Source organism: Stylophora pistillata, chromosome 8 (genome assembly GCF_964205215.1).
Source record: "Stylophora pistillata chromosome 8, jaStyPist1.2, whole genome shotgun sequence".
In the NCBI taxonomy this organism is placed as follows: Eukaryota; Metazoa; Cnidaria; class Anthozoa; order Scleractinia; family Pocilloporidae; genus Stylophora; species Stylophora pistillata.
Window position 1 is genome coordinate 34,673,622 of NC_142526.1, and position 20,533 is coordinate 34,694,154.

At 38.3% G+C, this 20,533-nt stretch overlaps 1 protein-coding gene and 1 long non-coding RNA gene across 2 annotated transcripts; one reads left to right on the top strand and one right to left on the bottom strand.

The window, feature by feature from the left end:
* Positions 1 to 242: 242 nt before the first annotated feature.
* On the bottom strand, positions 243 to 4,719 carry LOC148725992 (uncharacterized). The gene is made up of 4 exons (XR_015990366.1): positions 4,607 to 4,719; positions 4,095 to 4,246; positions 3,705 to 3,806; positions 243 to 443 (listed from the first exon to the last, which is right to left on the bottom strand). It is a non-coding gene; the product is annotated as an uncharacterized LOC148725992 (long non-coding RNA).
* Positions 4,720 to 14,044: 9,325 nt separating this feature from the next.
* Positions 14,045 to 19,764, top strand: LOC148725993 (uncharacterized). Its single transcript, XM_088730264.1, has 4 exons — positions 14,045 to 14,185; positions 15,726 to 15,883; positions 17,297 to 17,484; positions 17,787 to 19,764. The coding sequence occupies exons 2-4, from the start codon at positions 15,849 to 15,851 to the stop codon at positions 18,563 to 18,565; spliced, it is 1,002 nt and encodes a 333-aa protein (XP_088586390.1). The 5' UTR covers positions 14,045 to 14,185; positions 15,726 to 15,848; the 3' UTR covers positions 18,566 to 19,764.
* The last annotated feature ends 769 nt before the right edge of the window (positions 19,765 to 20,533 follow it).

The following is a 20,533-nucleotide window of genomic DNA, read 5'->3' on the forward strand; positions in this document are numbered from 1 at the left end:
GTATTTTAAAACTGTACGTGTTTAGTAATCGTGGAGCGCGTGGGATTTTTTATTAGGATGCAGCACGCTACTCTTCTTGCAGCTCCTTTCTTTACGCTTGGTAAAAAAGGGTTGACGGACCAGCACGACTCTTGTCAGGCTACCAGTGTAATATAAACGACTTTCTCCGCACTTGCCCGTATGTAAACAAAAACAAAGGCGTGGTTGACTGAGATCCTTTGAGATGGTGGCTAATAACAAATCAAACGAGGTGACTACTTTGGGATTTTTCAAGTTCGTACGGTAGCGACTGAACTATTTCATTCCTAAGGAGACTTTTTATCCCAAGCTATGAAAGCTAGTCAGTGAGTATAAGTGTGCACTTACATTTTCCTCGAAGAGCCCGGAGTAAAGACCTCGTCACTGTCCTCCATTTCTCGTTCTTTCATCCATTCGATTTTGAGCTGAAACAGAGCAAGGAACGCAAGGGGTTACATAATAGACTTTATTACATCGCACGCAGCGCCCATGGGAAAGAATCCTGTGATCTGATTGGCTAACCGAGCGGATAAGATGGGCCGGGATTGCCCGCATTGATCCCACGTATGAAAAATAATAATAATAATAATCATTTGACAAATACTCTATAGCTAAGCAATATCTTTAATGAGAAAAAACCTTTATTGAATCTAACATGAAAGTGTATAAAAAATAAAAGTCTTGCAAGTTACAATTCTCATTTTAGAGAAAAATACCACTAACCTAAACTCCATAATTATATGGCTATGAATAATAAAATTATGTGCTGTTTATATAGTCTATATCTTACTTTAAGTCTCTTGACAAAGGAAATGCAAAGTCTTCAAAAGTTCAACGCAAAAAAATTATAAAAAAATTTACTAAAAAGTTTTACTATAATTTACTATAATAATAATAATAAAAATAATAATAATAATTTGAACATATCAACAGAGTTGAAATGGTAAATTGGCCAACGTCACGGTTATAAAAGCTGACATTTCGAGTGTTAGCCCTTCATCGGAGCGAATAGAGGAATTGTGGATTGTGTGTGCTTTCAAAGCACACACCGCCTCCAGGTTAGCTCAATTGGTAGAGCGCCGGAATGTTGTGCGGGAGGTCGTGAGTTCAAACCCGGCCGGACCAACACTCAGGGTCTTTAATTAACTGACAAGAAAGTGCTGGCTTTGTAATAATATCTGCAAATGGTTAGACTTTCTAGTCTTCTCGGATAAGGACGATAAATGGAGGTCCCGTCTCCTGCAGGGTTGGGGTAGGAGAGGTTAATTTCCCACACACAAGATTACTGTGTGATGGATGTCCTCCCCGGGGTGGGATGGGTGGGTAATAAAGGGGTTCGGTGTCAGTTGGAGCGAAAGTTCTGTTCCTTTCTCCTGCCATTCCTGTGGCGAATGAATTAAACTTAAACTAAACTTAAACAAAGGCAGAAAGTGGAGCTACGTGAATGGTGGGAACATGGCCACGAGAAAAACACGAATAAATTAATGGAAAGAGAAGCATTCGTTCATACCTGTGGGATTTAGACTGCCGGTTTGAAAGATGAGCTTTTGTTCAAGAGTTTTGCGGCTTTCCGTGCTACCCAAGTGTAAGGAAAGACCGCAGGTTGCCATATGTTGCTTAAAATGACCAACCACGCACTTTTAAATGCGCTCTTGCACGATGCAAAAGGTGCCCTTTCATTCACAACACCGAGAAAATATCGGGACCCAAACGATCCATTAACATTACCAATCACTTCACGTGCACCTCCGCCAATGTAATCTATTGCATAACTCACACTTATTACAAAAAGATTTTCATCGGCGAAACAGGTAGAAGACTAGGTGACCAGTTCCAAGAAAACCTTCATGACGTGGAGAGGAACGACAAGGACACATCGAAAGCAGTCGCTAGACATTTTAATTTACCTAATCATTCTAAGCAACATATTGCAATCTGGGGTCTTTCCTTACACTTAGGTAGCACGGAAAGCTGCAAAACTCTTGAACAAAAGCTTATCTTTCAAACCGGCAGACTAAATAAATGAAAGTCTCTGTTTTCCATAGTTCGTCTTTACACGAGGGAGGCGGAAATCGTTCTTTCTTCCTGTATTATATCTATGGATTTCAGAATTTTTTAAAATATTAAAACTATAATCCACAAGGCCGTGAATGTACTTAAAGGTGGCAATGTATCTGTGGACAAGACGCCGTTGGAGCAGTGTTGGCCAGGTTAGATAGTTTAGAGCGTGGGGGGATGAGGCGCGATTCGGCAAATCAAGGATAACTTTTGCAGCTTTATTTTGTAGTATTTGCAAGTCTTCCATGATAGTGGCATGATTCTTGTCTCCCCAAGTGATGTCGGCATAGTCAAAAAGTAGACTTATTAAGGAATTGTACAATGTAATTCGCATTTCTAATGGTAACAGACGATTGACTCGTTTTAGTAAAACGATTTTTTGTTTTATTTTGGTGATTAATGATTCGATGTGCTCGTACCATATCATGTTCTTGTGGATGACTACACCGAGAAATTTGATTGAATTCGTATTTTCACGTTCTTTGTTATCTATTTCAAGCTTGATACCTTGCCAGGTTTGCAATCTGCGATGGCTACCAAACAATAAAAATTTCGATTTTTTTGTGTTCAGTGCCAGATAAATACTTTCAAACCATTGAGCTAAATTAGCAAGGTCGGCATTTAGATGGTATTGAATACGTTTGTAACTCTTACACAATTTCGGGGACAGAAACGCAAAAAGTGGCAAAAGATAGTCAAGACAAACACAGTTGGCTTTCTTTCCGGGCTCTAGATCTTGAAAAAACAAGTCATTCTTAATTCTTAATGAAGCAAAATCTTTTTTGCAATATAATAAATCCTTTATTAACCAAGCTTGTTCGGTCAAGATGGCTGGATATTAGCCTCAGTCTTTTCTTTCCATTTTTATGTACCTCGACTTCGTCTCGGTCCATAAAAATGCAAAAAAAGAACTCGGCCAATATCCAGCCATCTTGACCTCACGCTTGGTTAATAACGCACATGTATTAGACAACTGGATAAATGACATATACCGTCACCCCGTTGTCTCAGGACAGAGGATACCAAACATGAAAAAGCTGTCCGTTAACTTTTTGTCCTATTCCACATATTTTTCTTTCGACGAAATCAATTTTCACGTCTAAGTAACCAAAAAACGAATTAGACACGCAATGAATGGATTGCTCTTTATCGGAGTCTTGTGTTCGCGCAAAGATTCCTGGGAATCTCCGTGCAGTCGAAGAAGACACTTGTCAATGCTTTTGTATCTTTCACTCTGATTACTGCAACTCGCTTCTATTTAATCAACCTAAATATCAACTTGATCGTTTGCAGAAAGTTCAAAACACCTCTCACCACATATTTCCTTTAATACCCTACAATGATTGATTGCCCTGAGGCGATCCCAGCAAACGCAAGGATCCCAAGATTGGCAACGTATTCAGTCAAGTCATCAAGGACTTGATTAGTTGCATAGATTCCGGTAAAATCCACACCTGTTCCTGCCATTAGAGGCGATGCGTTGAATAAAAAAATCATTTGATTTTATTCCTCGACCTTCCATGAAAGTTTTGGTTGGTATTATTGTTAAATGTCAGAATCAGGGAGGTTCTTATGATTAACTTTTCGTCAACATTAAACCAGGAATGAACTCGCTCGTCAAGATTTACCTGAGCCAATGGGATGTCACTGCTGTTCCTGTTCTTGAAGGATTTCTCCGCTGATCTTGAGGAAGCCGTGGTCGGATTCACCTTGTCTGCTACATCAGGGTTCTAAAGAAACAAAGAAACAAATAAACAAAGAGTTTTAAGGTCTTGCTACCAGCTCCTCAGGTCGAAAATTGTGAAACAGCTTTCGCAATAATAACTGCAAAATGATATCGAACTGATATAATGTCCCTTTTCGTCATACAAGTTAAAAGCAGGAAAAGTAACAAATGAGCGTTAGAATAAAAAAAGAAGACTTAATTTAATTTCCAACACCCACAGCACTACTAGCACTGACGAGTGTGAACAGAGTCAACAGGGATACAAAATGAAACCCATAAAATCTATTCTCACCGAAGAAGAGGGATCTGTTTTTGAAGAGTCGCCTCTTTCAGCAGCGAGTTCTCTTTCCACGTCAAATGCCTGTCCTTCTTCAGCTAAGAGTATATCTTGCTCTTCTCAAACATTTTTGAGGTTAGCAATCAGATCTTTGTCCTTTCTTACATCTGCGGAAAACAAGAACATGATTCCGAAGCACATTTGAGAAGTGCATTACGTTCAACACATGATGTCGCTCTTTTTTCCTCGTGTATAAAAAACCTTTACAGTCCAACTGCACTATAAAAATCATGCAAGTGTACATAGAAGTCTTAATTTGACCTCCCATACTCTTACTCTTTTGAAACAAACAGACTTTACACCCTCTGTGATCGCTTAAGGGAGTTTTTACTGTATGCAGACAGTACAACTCGACATAACTTTTGCGTCAGGCATACCCTAGCCGTCACAAACCTTGCTCAGCAATCACTCAACATCCTCCATATAAAGTAATATTATTGAGAAAATGAAACTGTTTCAGCAGCTACCTGATGAGACTAGACGCAGGATGGAACTCTATTCGTCGTTCAGTGTCTTCACTTTGTCCGCGAATAGCCTGATCTGCTCTCGGAGTTTTCCATTTTTAATTGATGCTTTCCTCATGTTTTTTTCCAGTTTTGCCGACTAAGTCAACAACAAGTTAATGAAAAAAACACTACATTAATTAAGTCTCTCTAAGGCAAAGGGAAAAACTGAGCAGTATCTTTGCCACGTTCACGGAGTAGTTAAGCTGAAAGTAAGCCAACTCCTCAGCAGTAATTCAAAATGTGCTTGGACTTAGCCAAGTTGGCAAGTGAGCAAAAACAATCGATCTTCGGTAAGGGAACCTACTGTGAACCAAACTAGAGGATTTTTTAACAGTGTACCCATTTCTTTCTCAGCCTCTCCAAGCAAAGCCTGTCAGTGACAGGTTAATTAATGTTTTTATTTATTGATAAAAATATTAATGAAGTATTCAAATGACTTAGAACATCTGCTGAGAAACATTTCTTATCACAACCTTGATATAGTACAAAATCTCTTTAGTTATTTTCTCCCCACTTAGAGGTGTTTTAAATGAGATGCTTCCACCTTTTACGCAGATCTATCGTCATGTTGGGATGTCTTGAAGTTCCCACACAAATTGACGCATATCTTATTTGAGGAGAGAATAAGGGTGATTGAAACTTACTTGTAAACCGTTCATATGCTCCATTTGATTTTCTGCTTGACTGGCCAGCTGATTGACAGTAAGTTCGTCTGCAATCTGAACTGCTGCTGCCGGGTGGCATAGCGGATCGATCACGCCCTGTTGCTTATGATGCGATGACTGTCCCAAGTATTGGCATCCATATCTGCTGTGGAATCACGCAATTCCTAAACCGAAATTGCAAAAAAAAAAAGTTGTGACCCTCACTTTAGTTTGCACATCTTTTTGGACGTAACGATCGTGCAAACTAACCTTGCTACTCAGAAGCGATCGATGGATAAACGAAACTAAACATTTACCATGTCGTCTGTGCATTCGTACGTTTTCATTCCTTCGCATTTCGATTGACAGTTTAAGAGAGCCACGCCCAGCTTTGCCAGTTCAACTTCGTTGGTATCGCTACAGGATTGCTTGATATGGTCAATGACCTAGGGATCAAAAATGGTCGCAAGGATTTTTGACATGACTAAATTGTATGACAGTTTGATTATTTTTGGCTCAATTTGGAGCTTAATTAACACTGGCGGAAAATATCTAAACGATTACCGAGTCCTGTTGCCCTCTCACCCTCTTTCACTCCCAGATCTCAATAGTAATTCTCCTAACTGCGCGCCATAGAATTCTTAGAATTTAACTCTGAAGCATTTGGTATTGGATTATCTAATGATCCCCCAAGTTACACTTTATTCGCATTACTAGCTTGTCTGCCCGGTAACGGCTTCCTGGTCTGCTTGATATAGGATTGATACTGACAGAACAATTTTTGTCTTGGTCCTCGGAGTTTAAGGGTTACTTGGCTCAAGGTTCAGGGTTGCGTTTAAAATCATTCTAACAGTATGCTGTCCTTGGAGCAATGAACCTCCTTGCACTCATTTGTAACTTTAAGAACAAGGTGCAAGTGATCCAAATCGAATGTCACGAACATGTAGTCGTGCGTTGAAAACCCCACGTGTATATATATTCGCGTGCTAAGCATGCCCCGTAATACAAAAACATCTCTAGAGCGGAAACGTTCCGATCTGTCAAGCTCTGATCCATTACCCGAAAAATAGACGAGATCAGAACTCTTCTTCGGCAGTGTAACCGGGTTTATTGAAAACAGACGTTCAAGGTGAAACGAGAAAGCGTCTTCACCGAAGCACCTACAAATTACAGTTTTCTATTTGGACAGCATGCCTCCTGCTATCCCACAATTCTTAACAAAACAATACGTGAAAACGTGTAACGCAACAAGTTACGCGTGACAGAACAGGAAATAATTTGCATTTACCAGTGTAACTGCATTTAATTGGAAAATATAACATTTACTGCTATTACCAAAACAAGATTTGTGAAATTAAAAACTGTTTGTATAATTTGATGATTTCATACTTACAATCTGATGACAGGTGTCCAATGGTGCAAGATTTTCCATATACCTCTTGTCCTTGGCCAAAATTTTTTCTTCGACTGTCGTCATTTCAAAAGGAACTGGACTGTTCTTCAAATAACGCCCTTGCTCTGCTTCGGTCTCTTCAGTAGACGAGCTAGAAAACGGCCACCAAGCATTGGTGGATACCAGCAACATGCACAAGAACTTGCCAAAGAACAAACAACGCTTTAAATTCATTCTGTATCTACTAAAAAAAATAAGATGGGGATTGGTGATTTAGAATAGAAATGCAATGGCAAAACAATTGTGACTCCCAAGATTATTTTTGAAAGCATATTACAGCCTCAATTTCTAGTGGCGCGATACTTATGCTCAATAACTATTGTAATTTACTTTTCCAAGTGGGTTGAGTAAATTGCCACAGACCGAGATCCTAACGAGCGGACGATTCGAGCATTAATCCTTTGTCAGAGCCTTTCGTCGTCAACCCCTCGTTTTGGTCTGAAAAAGGTCTACTTGGGAAGTTCTTTGAAAAAAATACAGCTGGATTTCAAACCGTAGGCAACAATGGTCGCTTTAGAAATAACGAGCCACAACATTGGACGAACGTACGCGTGCATTCTCGCCAAGGTGACGGTGCTATTAAATTCCTCGCTCGGGAGCTTTCAAAGAATTTACTGCCTAAACGCATATGAGCTTCTAGCTGTCACTCGACTTTGCCAAACAGAGCGCACATTTTCCAGGAGCCTTCAAAACTTACCTGACAAACTTTCACAGAAACTTCTTGCAGTTCAACGGAGTGAAATATTTGATTACACCCTCGTAGTTGACTTTTAAATGTACTGTGCGCAGTTGCACGTGAAATTTTAACCACACGAACTAATTCTCAAAGGACCTCTTTGACGTTTTATTATTCGCGCATTACCTTTGAAGGAAAGAGCAGGTGTCAAATGTCGTCTTTTTTTGTCCAAATGAAAACTTGAAAGGCTGCGATCATTGTTTAGTTATTTGCAACGAACGTGAAACAAAGAAAATTGAGTTTCTCATGCGGATTCCACACTACTCAATCCTTACACAGCCGCCTCTAGAAGTACGCGAGCAACAGAGAACTTGCTGGCAGCCGTATGAATATACAATAGACTGTTCTAACGGTATAAATATACCGTAACTGTTCTACGCGTTCTCTTCTCCAAGGGGCGCCGAAATAATAGCGGCAAAGCAGATATAAACAAAAGCATGACTCTGGGATAGAAGCTAGCCTAGTAAGAGGAGGCCGAAGAAAATACGCCTAACCCAGCATGGCAGATAGGAATGGAATGGGCCAGGAGCCCATCTTCTGAGTGAGCTAACGAGTGTAATTGAAGTCCATACCTCACCATCATAACATGACTACGTCAGACGTTGAAGTAAAGAGGTCGAGGTCGGAAAAATGTCACGAGGGATTCTGTATCTCGATGAGACCAGCAATTTCTAGTCACTTCACTGCTGCAGATAATTTCGTACCTGTTGTAAAATGTTGTCGGTCCTCTTTGGCGGCTCTTAAGCCAAGGGCTGAGACAATTTCGTTGCTGAGACCGAGGCATGGGTAGTAGGGGCGGGAGGGTGGAGCTCGTGGCCGCGAAACCCCTCTTGTTTCTAAGACATAATGCCCAACTTCCTTCAAACAGACTAATAGTCGCACACAATTCATCTGAAAAGTTTTTAAGCTTTATTCAAACAGACCCACAGTTGAAATGCCTCCGAATATCATAAGTTTGAGATAAAAAAGTTTTAGTACAAATATATCATAAATTCCTACTCAATATAGCAATAACGTCAAACTTTTAAAGAGACTGAAGTCCATAAAAATTTCAAATACGTGCGTTTTAATCGCAAATTTCAGACCAAAATTATACTTTTGGGTTCCGCTAATACCATGTACTTATTGACGGAGTTTGGTGGAGCCGAACAAGATCTCACGGTTCACAGTGTTGTCCATGGAAGCCGGAAAATTGGTGCGATTCAATGTCTACTCTTACAAACGTGTCATTTATTCCGAATGTGTGTAGCCCAATTTGCAACTTAGGGGCATGTCATCGATGACCCCATGTGCCGCCTATTTTATATCCCAGTCCGGTTGATCAAAATTTTTTTGACAAAACTAGGTCTGTGAGCCGCGAATGAGAGCCAAACAAATCAGTCAATCGACTCAGTCAGACCCAACTCAGTCAATTGAAGCATTTAAATCTAAAGATTTAAAACCCGTTCGCAGTTTTTTCCCCTCGCCATCACATCCAGGATCAAGGCTACCAATACGCTACGGCTACCCATACGCTACGCAACCCAAGAAAGAGATCTAGAATAATCACTTATTTATGCCTTTACACTGATGCATGTCATGCCATCGAAAAAAGAAGGGAAAAAATTTTTGTTACAATGAGGAAAACAAATATAAATGTCACGTTTTAGCAAAAGGCAAACGGCAAAATCAAACTTTTGCGGAGTGCCTTTAAACAGTTTAAAGTAAATTGTAAATATTTACTTTTGTTGTGACAGAATCATAAAACCTGCTGGCTGTGAATGAGGTAAGTTATTAATCTTTCTGTTTGAAAAACTTAGGGGTTAGAGAGCGAAGTCAGTGGTAATTATAGCAAGCTCAGTTGAAAGTTTGCCTTCGCTGCAACCATTGATCGTTTATACCGTCTGCTTTCAGCAGTAGGTAATTTGTACACTTGAGTGAAACTTCTTGCATCTGTTACAATGTTTCTATTTTGTTTTTACAAGTCTGATAAAAAAAGCTTTAAACTAAAGGAAGGAGGAGGAAAGTGAAGATTTTGCCGTTTCTGTAATTTCTGACCGCTTTGCCTACCCGTCAAGATGGCTTCCAAAACCGTCTCAAGGTCTATTTCAGTTTGTTGTGACTCTTTTGTTTCTCAGAAAATTAATAGTTTCATTTTCTTCTCTCTGTGTCGATTTCTTAGATCAGTTGCGTATCGATGGTTGATTAGATGGCTTTGTGGCTTCATGGGTTGGGATAACCGAAGACCATTATGTGCTTGCGTATATAGTGCTGTTAGGAACAAGTATCCTTCAAGCCACAAAAGAGGTTACAAGCCTGTTGAAGATGAACAACCAGGACACTAAAGTGAAATTTTATCTAATCCTCTATCCTTAAATTATTTTATGTAATAATGTCTCCTTTGTTCCAATGCTACAGACAAATATACTTCCTCCATATTAAGTACATCTTCCCTCTGAAACATGCGAATTATCCAATTACTACAAACTAAACAAAAAGTTGAGTTAAAATCGGAGTCGTTGGAGCTTTTGTCGTATCTCTCGTTGGCACTGAACCCTTGATTAACACTCGGCGCAAGTTTTGTTCGCTCATGCTTTCAACGATAGTAAGATCTCGGGTAAAACATGAATCTTCGAAGTGTGCAGAGCACAGGCAAGCATGTTTATTCACGGGTTCCTTGAAGTCTTCTGGTCTATGTACTTGGACAAATTTCACCCATTTCGATCTTATTTCTGGATTAGAAGGGAACTGATGCATCGTTATACCAGGTGTCTATGAATTATTGCTACAACTCGTCTTATTTGGTGCTCCAGCGACACATCTTTTCCCTCCTTTACGCTTTCGACTAGAGTCCGCCATTGCTGTAGTGTTACACACCATGTGACGTCACGAGGTTAGTTATTTGGTGGTCTGGCCGAGCGAAGTGGCGGTAAAAAAAATTCAAGCGGTGACAGCGATTCAAATGAAAAAATTCAGTACTTATATTTACCGGATTGCTCCCAAATTCCTCAAGTATATTAAAGACGATATAAGCAACTAGAATCTGTCGAAAAAAAAAACTTGTCATATGCACTTTAAGTTTAGTTAATTGGAATTTTGGTCAGAAAACGGCGATGAACAGCAACTATCTTGCTCTTTGATCGTTCGACGATGGTGTAAACAAACTGGAGTTTCTTCAGGCAAGTTCACAGCTCTTGCCAAACCAAGTGGCTGAGGCTTAGAAGTGCGGTAAAAAGCCTCTTTACTGTTCCTTGTTTTACCGACGAACCAACATTTTGCATGAACAGACGAAAAAGTGATCAGAAAAAGCCAACACGACACTGTAAACGTTGCTTCAAATTGAGCCAGTTCGCAACCGTCTTGGAGCTTTGCACAAAAGACCATTTTTCGGCACGAGAACAATTTTTTTACAATTTGTTCACCCCCTCAATTTTTTTAAATTATTTTTTTCAAAAATGAGAATGAAAACCTTATCTTTTTAACGGCTTCCTTGTTTTTTAAACTTTTGTAATGGCTGTTCATTTCCCGCAAAATTTATTGAGATTAAATAAGTGCGCGTCTGAGCCCGCGTTTCATACCGCGGGTCTCTGGCGCACGCGCAGATGTTTTTCATCCCTGTCTCATCAACACGATCTCCTTCCCGAATGAAGGATTATCATAACTTCTCAAATGTGACAAAATGAAGTATAATCATTCAACATCGAGATGACCGTGAGGCTGGTGAACCCTGGGTACCAGATCTATTGAGAGATGATTTTCCCGGGTGATTTCGATTTCTTCGGTGCTGTCGTAGGTGCCTTATTCGGTCACTTGTGTTCGCTTTCCTCGCTTTTTTCGGGCTATTATTTTGATTCATGGCATCCGCTGTCGTGGAAGGTAAGTAAACATTGTTTTAGTATATTAAGTTATGAATTATTCAGACATTAGATGCTGGTGAATATTCATGAGTACGTGATTGCGAATGATACATATATTTTTCAAGCATTCCAATTTTCCAATTAACATTCAGCTTTAAGGTTCTCAACAAAATGTAAGTTTAGAGTGCCCTGGTAAATGCTAGAGAAATACATAAAATTCTCAAGTGCTCAAATTGCAGTCGACGGTTTTATCTGCGGGTTTCTTCTCGACTGGGGTCGCCAAAATAGCCGCCGCAAAAATTACACTGAGGTTGTCAACGTTATGGCTTTTGTATTCTTTGAACATATTTTCGAATTTTTGTTTGATCAGTAGTCCATATGTTTTCTATAAATATATAGAATCCCATCTCCTCTTAAGCGCGGCCGATACTTCGGCATCATTCGTACGCTAATAGTTGCACACGTGGGAAAGCTGTCAATTTGAGTTTGCACTGTCTCACTTACAACTGATAGCAAGGGCTTCAAAGTTAATTAAATAAAAGGCCATGAGCTAATATATTGTTTTCATCAATGCAATTTCCATCTCTCTCTACCCTGATGTATGAGTGGTAGGGCTATGTTTGCCAACATTTTCAATAAAGGCTGAAAGTTTCAAAAGAAACTGTGTTGCTGCGTTGGTGGGGGTAACAAGGTAATTTGGTTATATCAACAAAGTTGAAATTGTAAATTGGCCACTGTAACGAGTAAAAAAGCTGACGTTTCTAGCGTTGGCCCTTTGTCAGACCGAATGACAAAGAGCCGATGCTCGAAACGTCAACTTTTTTAGTCATTACAGTGGCCAATTTACAATTTAACAACATAGTTGATATAACCAAATATTTTCAATACTCTGGACATCATTTTTAACTTGGAAAATGGCAAAGCCATTAAATTTTGTACTTACGTGTAAAAGGAGCTACGTGATTGGTGGGAACATGGCAACGAGAAAAACACAAATAAATTTTTCTCGTTGCCATGTTCCCACCAATCATGTAGCTCCTTTTTCTGCCTTTAAAAGCACACACAACCCACAATTCCTCTATTTGCCCCGATGAAGGGCTAACGCTCGAAACGTCACCTTTTATAATTGCATGGTGGCCAATTTACCATTTCAACTTTGTTGATATATTCAAATTACTAAAGAATGGACAGTTGGTCGCGAAGATGTTTCTTTTTCACACTGTTTAAAAAGATACACAGATTTTATTAAAAAGTTGGACCTGAAAATTTGACTTTGTTCATTTCTTTTGGCTTGTCTATAAAATTGGGCAATAGATATAGAATCGAATGGGGTATATTTAGTAAATAAACCCCTTCGGGTTGCTGGTATGTCAGCTGATAATGTCCGCAGCTGAGAGATTGTCCAAAAAATGAATATTTGGCCACGAAGCAAAGCTTCGAGGGCAAATATGAAATTCTGAGGGCAATCCTCCAGCTGAGAACATTATCAGCCGACATGCCAGCAAGCCAGAGTGGGGTTATTTATTTTATAACCCTCCCATTAATTTTCACATCGCAATTAAACTGCACGTGAACACAATGAAAAAGCCAGTGGTGATCTGATGGTGAATGCACGTGATTGATGCAAGCAAAAAAAAACGAGTTTGGTTTCCTTCCATGTAAATAGGAGAACGGAAAAGTTGAAACTCTTGTGTTGACTATGTTTCTTTTTACGGAAAAAATCGGAGGGCAAATATCAACACAGACAGGAGTTATTGCATGATAACTGTCCTGTGATTTTGCACCACGTGACGTAAAGTAACCAATAATGTAACCAAAGCGTAAAGTAACCAATATGCCTAATCTAATTTTAACCTACAAAAAAGTATCACTACTAGTGTGGACAACGTCAGACAGAAATGCGTCAATAAAAACTCAATTAGTGTAGACAAGGCCAAATTAAATCCGTGCAATGACATGGTAATTTTTTTTGTGTTATTTCTATTCTATTTACTAGCTGGTGAATGGTTACAACAAATTTGCTAGGGTTCATATTACATTATTTTTATTGTCTGAAATGTGGTCAGAAACTTTAGTAATCTTTGTTATAATGGGTTGGTAAAGAGCTCTATAGTCAGGCCAAATTTCATGAGCTATTAAATGAGCTATTAATCTCAGTTTTGGTAGCTTGAAGTGGCTTAGTTATACTTCTCACAGCTCCCTATCTCCTAGATATAATGCTAATGATTTGCAGGTTACCTCCATCTGACATGTTATGTTGTGCCAGGAAATATTCCTTCAATGCCTCCTTCATGGAAGTTGTTTTGGTTTGCAGTCTGCCTGGCCATCTGGAATATACACAATTAGAGGAGCTCTTTAAATTCTACAGGGGTTCTGTGCTACACTTTATTTTGCAGTTTTCAGTAACATATTTTGCATACTCTGAAATTCAGACCTAAAACAATGGCTACATTTTTCACTGCTGACAATCATCTTAGCTAGCAGACCTCTCTGGAAACAAAGCTTCACTTCAACCAGGTCAAAAGGTCACATCTGTCAGTTGTGACTGGTAGTTTTCGAGCTATTTTGCTTCTTTCTGTTTTTCAAGGTTTGTTAGCTGTTGCCATAATTATTATTGACAGCAACAGGAAATTGCAATCATTAGTTGGGTTTTTAACTTCAGATTTTTGCATTTAGGCCCAATCTGGTCTAAGCTCCCTGTACTGTACAGAGTGCTTTTACAGGCACCATTTAAAGTAATTAATATACCAATATGAAGATGCCTAGGAACTTTTTTTGAAAATGATTAGGAACATCACATGTACATAATTTTCTTTAATTTCAGATTTAAATTCTAAAGAGGTTTTCAGGCCAACTAAAAGACCATTCAAGGTATGAATATCTAGTAGCTTACATTTAAAGGTTATTTAGGTTATTCAGATTAAATGCTTAAATGGTTATTTAGATTAAATGCTTTCATTTCTGTTTGTTTCATAGATTGTTAAAAAATAATTTACAATTCAATGAAGTATGTTGTTTTTGAGTGAGAACTGTTTAACTCCCCCTCCCCTCCCCCACTTCATAATGTAATTAAGGGGTCTTTATGGATTTTGAATACTGTGGAAATGTAAATGATAGTAATATTAAATTTGGATATTTTAAGATAATCATATCAAATCACCTTTTCAGCAGAACCCCGCCCTTGATACAAGACAGTTTTAATACATGTTCAACTATTTTGTTTTTCTAGGCGAAAACTACAACATTTATGTACATTTGCCTGCCTAATACAGACACCTGTTAAATGAACAACAGACACCTTTCCTTGACCCCTGTAACATTTTCTCAGACAAAGTTACCCTCACCTAATTACCAAACCTTCTGTAGTAGGTTAATTTTTCTTTCTTAATAAGAGGCTATAATTGTCAACTATAATTTAAAAAAATGTAGTTAAAGTTGCCGGAATGAAAATTTGTATTTGCTGAATGTAACTATTTATTAATCACCTGTGATCACAATCACTCACACACTCACACTCTTTGTTCCTATGGGTGGAGTATTTAAAGGCTACACCTGTGATCATGAATAAATACTAAATTTATCATAAATTATCTATAGTTTATTTGCTATAACTGCAAAATTATAGCCTTCCTGTAGGGTGACTAAAATGGTCACAACTAGGATAAGGGCAATTGTGCAGCTGTTTTTTTACCATGCAATTTTGTGTTGTATGTATTTTGTATGTATTTTGTGTTAGCAGTAATTAAATTTAAATAAAAATAACAAAAAATAAAAATTATATTTTCATTCAGTTAAAACTCACCTAGTAACATAATAATAATAGTAATCAAGGCTGTGCTCTAAGGAAAATTGAATGGAACCCAGTGTTCTGAAACTGTGTAATCCAGGGTGCCCAGCATATGCTTTGTATGAAAAAACTAAAATTTCCGAGTCGCCCAAGAGCAAAAGTAAGGCGCCAGGGGCCACCGGGCACTGCAAGAGCACAGCCTTGGTAATACTGAGTAATTCGTTCAAAGTTTTTTTAAAAAAACTTTTTTTTAATGTTTTCTGAGAAACCATTTTTTCTAGAACTTTCACAAGCCTTCATTATTGAATATGGCTACAGTGTCTGTTATTAGGCCAAAAATATTGCAGTTGAATCCCTCAAATGTAATTTTCTCTGCCAAATATTATTAAAGCAGATCAATTAATCTATTTTAAACTTACCTTTAACTATACCTTTAACTGTACTTAATTATAACGTTCTATCAACATTTACTGATCACATTTGCACTCTGGCCTAAGAGCGGCAAGATAGCAGGATTCAATGCCACACGAACAGAAAATTAGTTTTATAGTACACCTGTACTTAATTTAAAGCAGCAATGTGAAAATTAATAGAAATTTTTGTCATTTTATTATTCTATTACAGAAATGTAGCATGTGTGGTGGCATGAATTACAATGCATCCAAAAGTTGCAAGATTGAAGGATGAGGAGCAGCATTCCAAATCAAACGATCTGACTGGGAAAAACTGGCACAAAAAATAAAACACATGTCACCCAACAAAGGAAGCTGTTGGAGTATCGGGTAATAAATAAATACTGTATTTAATAAATGATAACAATCATTATGATAACAGTCAGACTTCAAATAAATCCACTAGCAGATAGTTGATATATTATAATTTTTCCACACACAAACAAGCAACAGTTACGTGTATTTTCATTTTGGCTTCTGCTCAAAGCTACCATTGGCCCATTTTTTGTCCTCATTAAATGAATTTCAGAATTAATGAAAGGTTTTATATTTAAATCCCTATATACATATTCGATCAGCAGGGATTTGCTAAAGCAAAGGCATAGAAAAAACCAGGAAAGATTTATTACTCGACGTTTCGGGGTCATCGTGACTCCATTATCAAGAGACTAGTTTAAAAACATGCAAATAAGGAAAGGTACAAGAATAGCATAAATTAGACTGAACGGCTTAAACAAACACCTTGGCGCGGATGGAATCCGTTTGCACGTTCAGTGTTGGCTTACGCATGCGAATATACAACATTTCATTAACAAGGCAATCAAATTTGCCGTTACATTTCGTCTAAGCTCGAAGTTAAGCGTGACTGTCCAACCAGTGTTCGTTAGCCCTAAGCTCGATCAACAGCTTAAGCAACACGAAATTAAGCCCCCTATTGTTAACCAACAATGTATCGTTTATGAATTTAAATGTAACCTGTGTGATGCAGGGTATGTGGGCTATACTCGTGGTCACTTACACGAGCGCGTAGAAGGGCACAAAAGGAAATCATCCTCTATCTACAAACACTACCACCTCCAGCACAATAGTGAAATGCCTGAACGCTTGATCGAGCAATTCAACGTCATCACGAAATGTAACGGCAAATTTGATTGCCTTGTTAATGAAATGTTGTATATTCGCATGCGTAAGCCAACACTGAACGTGCAAACGGATTCCATCCGCGCCAAGGTGTTTGTTTAAGCCGTTCAGTCTAATTTATGCTATTCTTGTACCTTTCCTTATTTGCATGTTTTTAAACTAGTCTCTTGATAATGGAGTCACGATGACCCCGAAACGTCGAGTAATAAATCTTTCCTGGTTTTTTCTATATACATATTTACTTGACAAATGTTGCTGCACTGAGTACTTGTTTGTTGATGCTTTTAGATTTGGCTTACTAGCATTCATATATTTTGAGTCCAGATATTAGCAATGATGACAACAATGATGAACATTTAATAATAATAATAATTATGATAATAATAATAATAATAACAACACTAACAACAACAACAGAAATATTAAAAAATACCATAATGGTGATGATGAAAATGAAAATGATAGAGCATTAAAAAGCACCTCAACTGTAAATTCCTGGCTTGTAACTCTCTATTCTACTTCCTATGACCTTATTTTATTTGCTGCAATGTGATATATATTCAGAAATGCTAATGAGAATATTTCATGTTGTTTGTTTTTCAGGCAAATGTTTTTATATCAACATCATGGTTGGGATGTTGTTGTTTTGTACTTCAATAAACATGGTACTGGTACATCTGTACATACTTATGGCACACCTGGTGCTGGGCTAAAATTTGTGTGGTCGGATAAAAGCAATGCATCAAAATATGGTCGAGTAACCACAAAGCTCTTCAAACAATTTGCCAAAGGTAAGTAAAAATAGCAATAATGATAAAAATAACGATATTGATAATAATGATAGATCCCAGTAATAAGAAAAGTCCTTGAGATCTGGGGTTGCAAGTCTTACATGTCATGTCCTATTCAACTGATTTTCTGAAGGAGGTATAGGAGTGTCTTGCAATTCTTTTATAGTATTGTCCCTTACAATGCTGACCAACACAGAAAAGGTAGCAAATTATCACGTTAAGAAGGACAAAATGCACTAATTGAATATAGTTTAGATTCTTTTGGAAAATTACTTATACTTAAATGTTATTTTTCTGTGTAGACGTTCATGGCAGGGATAATGCCATGGATGATGACCCTGACGATCCATCAGTTACTGTCAGTTTTGGAAATGATACAATGTCCGTAATTTGTACTGGTATCGCACCAGAAGGTGGGAATGGTACCATAGAGAATCCAGCAGATCAGACTGGGGGACTAAATGGGTGTCAGGCAGGTGGTGTGGGGCATGGGCAGTTGGCCAGTGTGGGTGTTGGTGCTGGGTATGGACAAATGGCTGGTGTGGGAGGTACAGCAATTGGCAATGGGAGTCAGGCAGGTAGTGCGTGTCGTGGTGAGGTGGCTGGTGTGGTTGGTGCCTTAGGTGGCAATGCATGTCAGCCAAGTGGAGCTGGGTGTACCTACGTGACTGATGTGAACACAGCGACAAATAGCAGTGGGAGTCTGGTAGGTGACGCTGGGGATGGGCAAGTAGCAGCAAAGGAGGGTAATGGAGTGGTTTATGTTGTTGATGACGAGACTCTCTCTGTTGGTATTGTAGACGAAAATTGTGTGACGCTTCATGGCCATAAAATTGAAAGAGGGTTTGCTTGTATTTTAATTACTTACATAAAAACGCCAACTGTGCCAGCACCAGTAATTTTGGGCGATCCTGAAGAGAACAGTCATCTACAGAAAGGGATCTTCTTTGTCTTACCTATTTCCAACTTGTTTAGGTGCGAAAAGTATATCGCGGGAGACAAAGTATGTCATCATCATTTTCTGCACCCTCTTCCAAAGGCAGACATTCCTCGTAGTCATTACCACTTAATGCAGCTTTGAACTTGGTAGCTGCAGAGCAAATCTGACTCTTGCAAAAGGCAATTCCCTTTTTGGTACAACTCAACTTTCCTTGAAGAACCACAGCACTCATTGAACAACTTCTGTACTTCATCTCCTAGACACATGAAAAGAAAGAGGGTGTCGCAGAGAGAAATATTGATGCTACGTTACTTTTACATAGTGTGTCTGAATGTTTGCATGGTATGCCATGGACACAGAGTAGTGTAAAGCAAAGTGTAAGCACATTATTGTAAAAGAGTGCACAATGTAATGCAAAAGAGTAAGAAATGTACTGCAGTTGTGAAGCAAAGGATAGTTTGAAAACTAAAGAAATAAAGAAATAAATAAGTACGTACGTAGATAAATACATAAATAAGTAAATAAGTAAACACAAAGATAAAGGTAATTACATTTTCTTCCATCTCGGGTTGCAAAGATGCTTCGTTGTTGTCGCGTGGTACGTCTGAACTGCTTTCAGGATCTTGACAGGGAAAAAGAACAAGAACGCTTTATCAAGATTATTTTCTATTAAGCAAACTGTTAATGTTAAGAACAGGAAAGACTAATGGTTATGACATGCTCACGCGCTAACTTATCCTGTAACTCCACAACAATCCTTTCAAGCCGAGGAGTAGTAACATTCATGTAGAACGCTACAAAGTTTGCCATCTCTTTTTTTACGAGAGAAATTTCTTCATCCCATCTCGTGATCATTTCATGTTTTTCAACGATGAATTTCTTGATTCTCATTGGTGTACCTATATGGATGAATGAAAACTGACTTGAATTACAAAAACAATGCATTCTCAATAATTGGTGCCAGTTTTTGGAATGAGATACCACGAAAAAAGAGAGCTACCCAAAAAGTCTTTTAAGGCTAGAATTAAAAATGAATAACCAAGAATGCTGGACGAAGAAAATTCCTTTCTTATTAAACACGAGATTATTCAAGAACAGGAAACTTTATGTAATTAAAATCAGTGTCTTCTCTCATTATTCTCCCCTCATTTTGTTTTAGCAATCTTAATATGCAGAAACTATTATAATAATATTACATGTAACTAAATCTTAATTGTTATTAATGTTATTTAATTGATCTAGTTTTATGCATAAGCAATCAATGGCCCGCCTAGATTAGCATTTACTATTTGCAAAATAACATTTTAAAAGGAAAGAAAATAAGCGGCTTGTTGTTGTTGCTGTTGTTGTTGCTGTTGTTGTTGTTGTTGTTGTTGTTGTTCTTGATTTTAATGTCCTGCGTGCTCAGGTTAGACAGAGGTAGGAAAAAACGCAACACCTCGGAAGAGGCCTGATCTATTAGAAGTTGTGAACAGTTTGCTGGTACAATTTGCTTGAGAGGGGCAGTGCTGGAGCATAGTGTCTTTCTAAAGACACCAACACAATGACCATAGCTACTAAGCTACCCCCTATCACAAGTGTGTCTTATCTTATTTAACAAATGGTAAACACCACAGCGTACACTATTGAGTTATGGATGCATGCGGGAGGTTGCTAAGCATGAAAGAAGCATAAGAGTCGCTCGAGGCAATAGCCGAGAGTGACTCTAGCTTCTTGAGTGCTTAGCAAACCTCCCAAGTGCGTCCATAACTCAGTAGTGTACGCTGTGGTGTTTACCATTTGTTTTATGACATAACATTGATACATTGTAGCTAAAGAGTTCCATTTTATTTAACAAATCTTACGTGACCACAAAAAACAATCGCGCGCGGAAAAATAGTCTTTGCATTTGCTCACGTCAGCAGCGTACACCCATGGGCAAATGGCGGACGCTAAATTGATCAATCAGAGCGCGCGCTTTGCTTTGGTTATGTTATAAATAAAATTAGTAAGTTGTACAATGTACAAGAAAATACTTTATCAATGATAGAATGAAAATATACTTAGAACAAAAATGACAGCTACAAGCTGAAATACTCAACAAAAGAGACAAGTTGAATTGAGTACTAA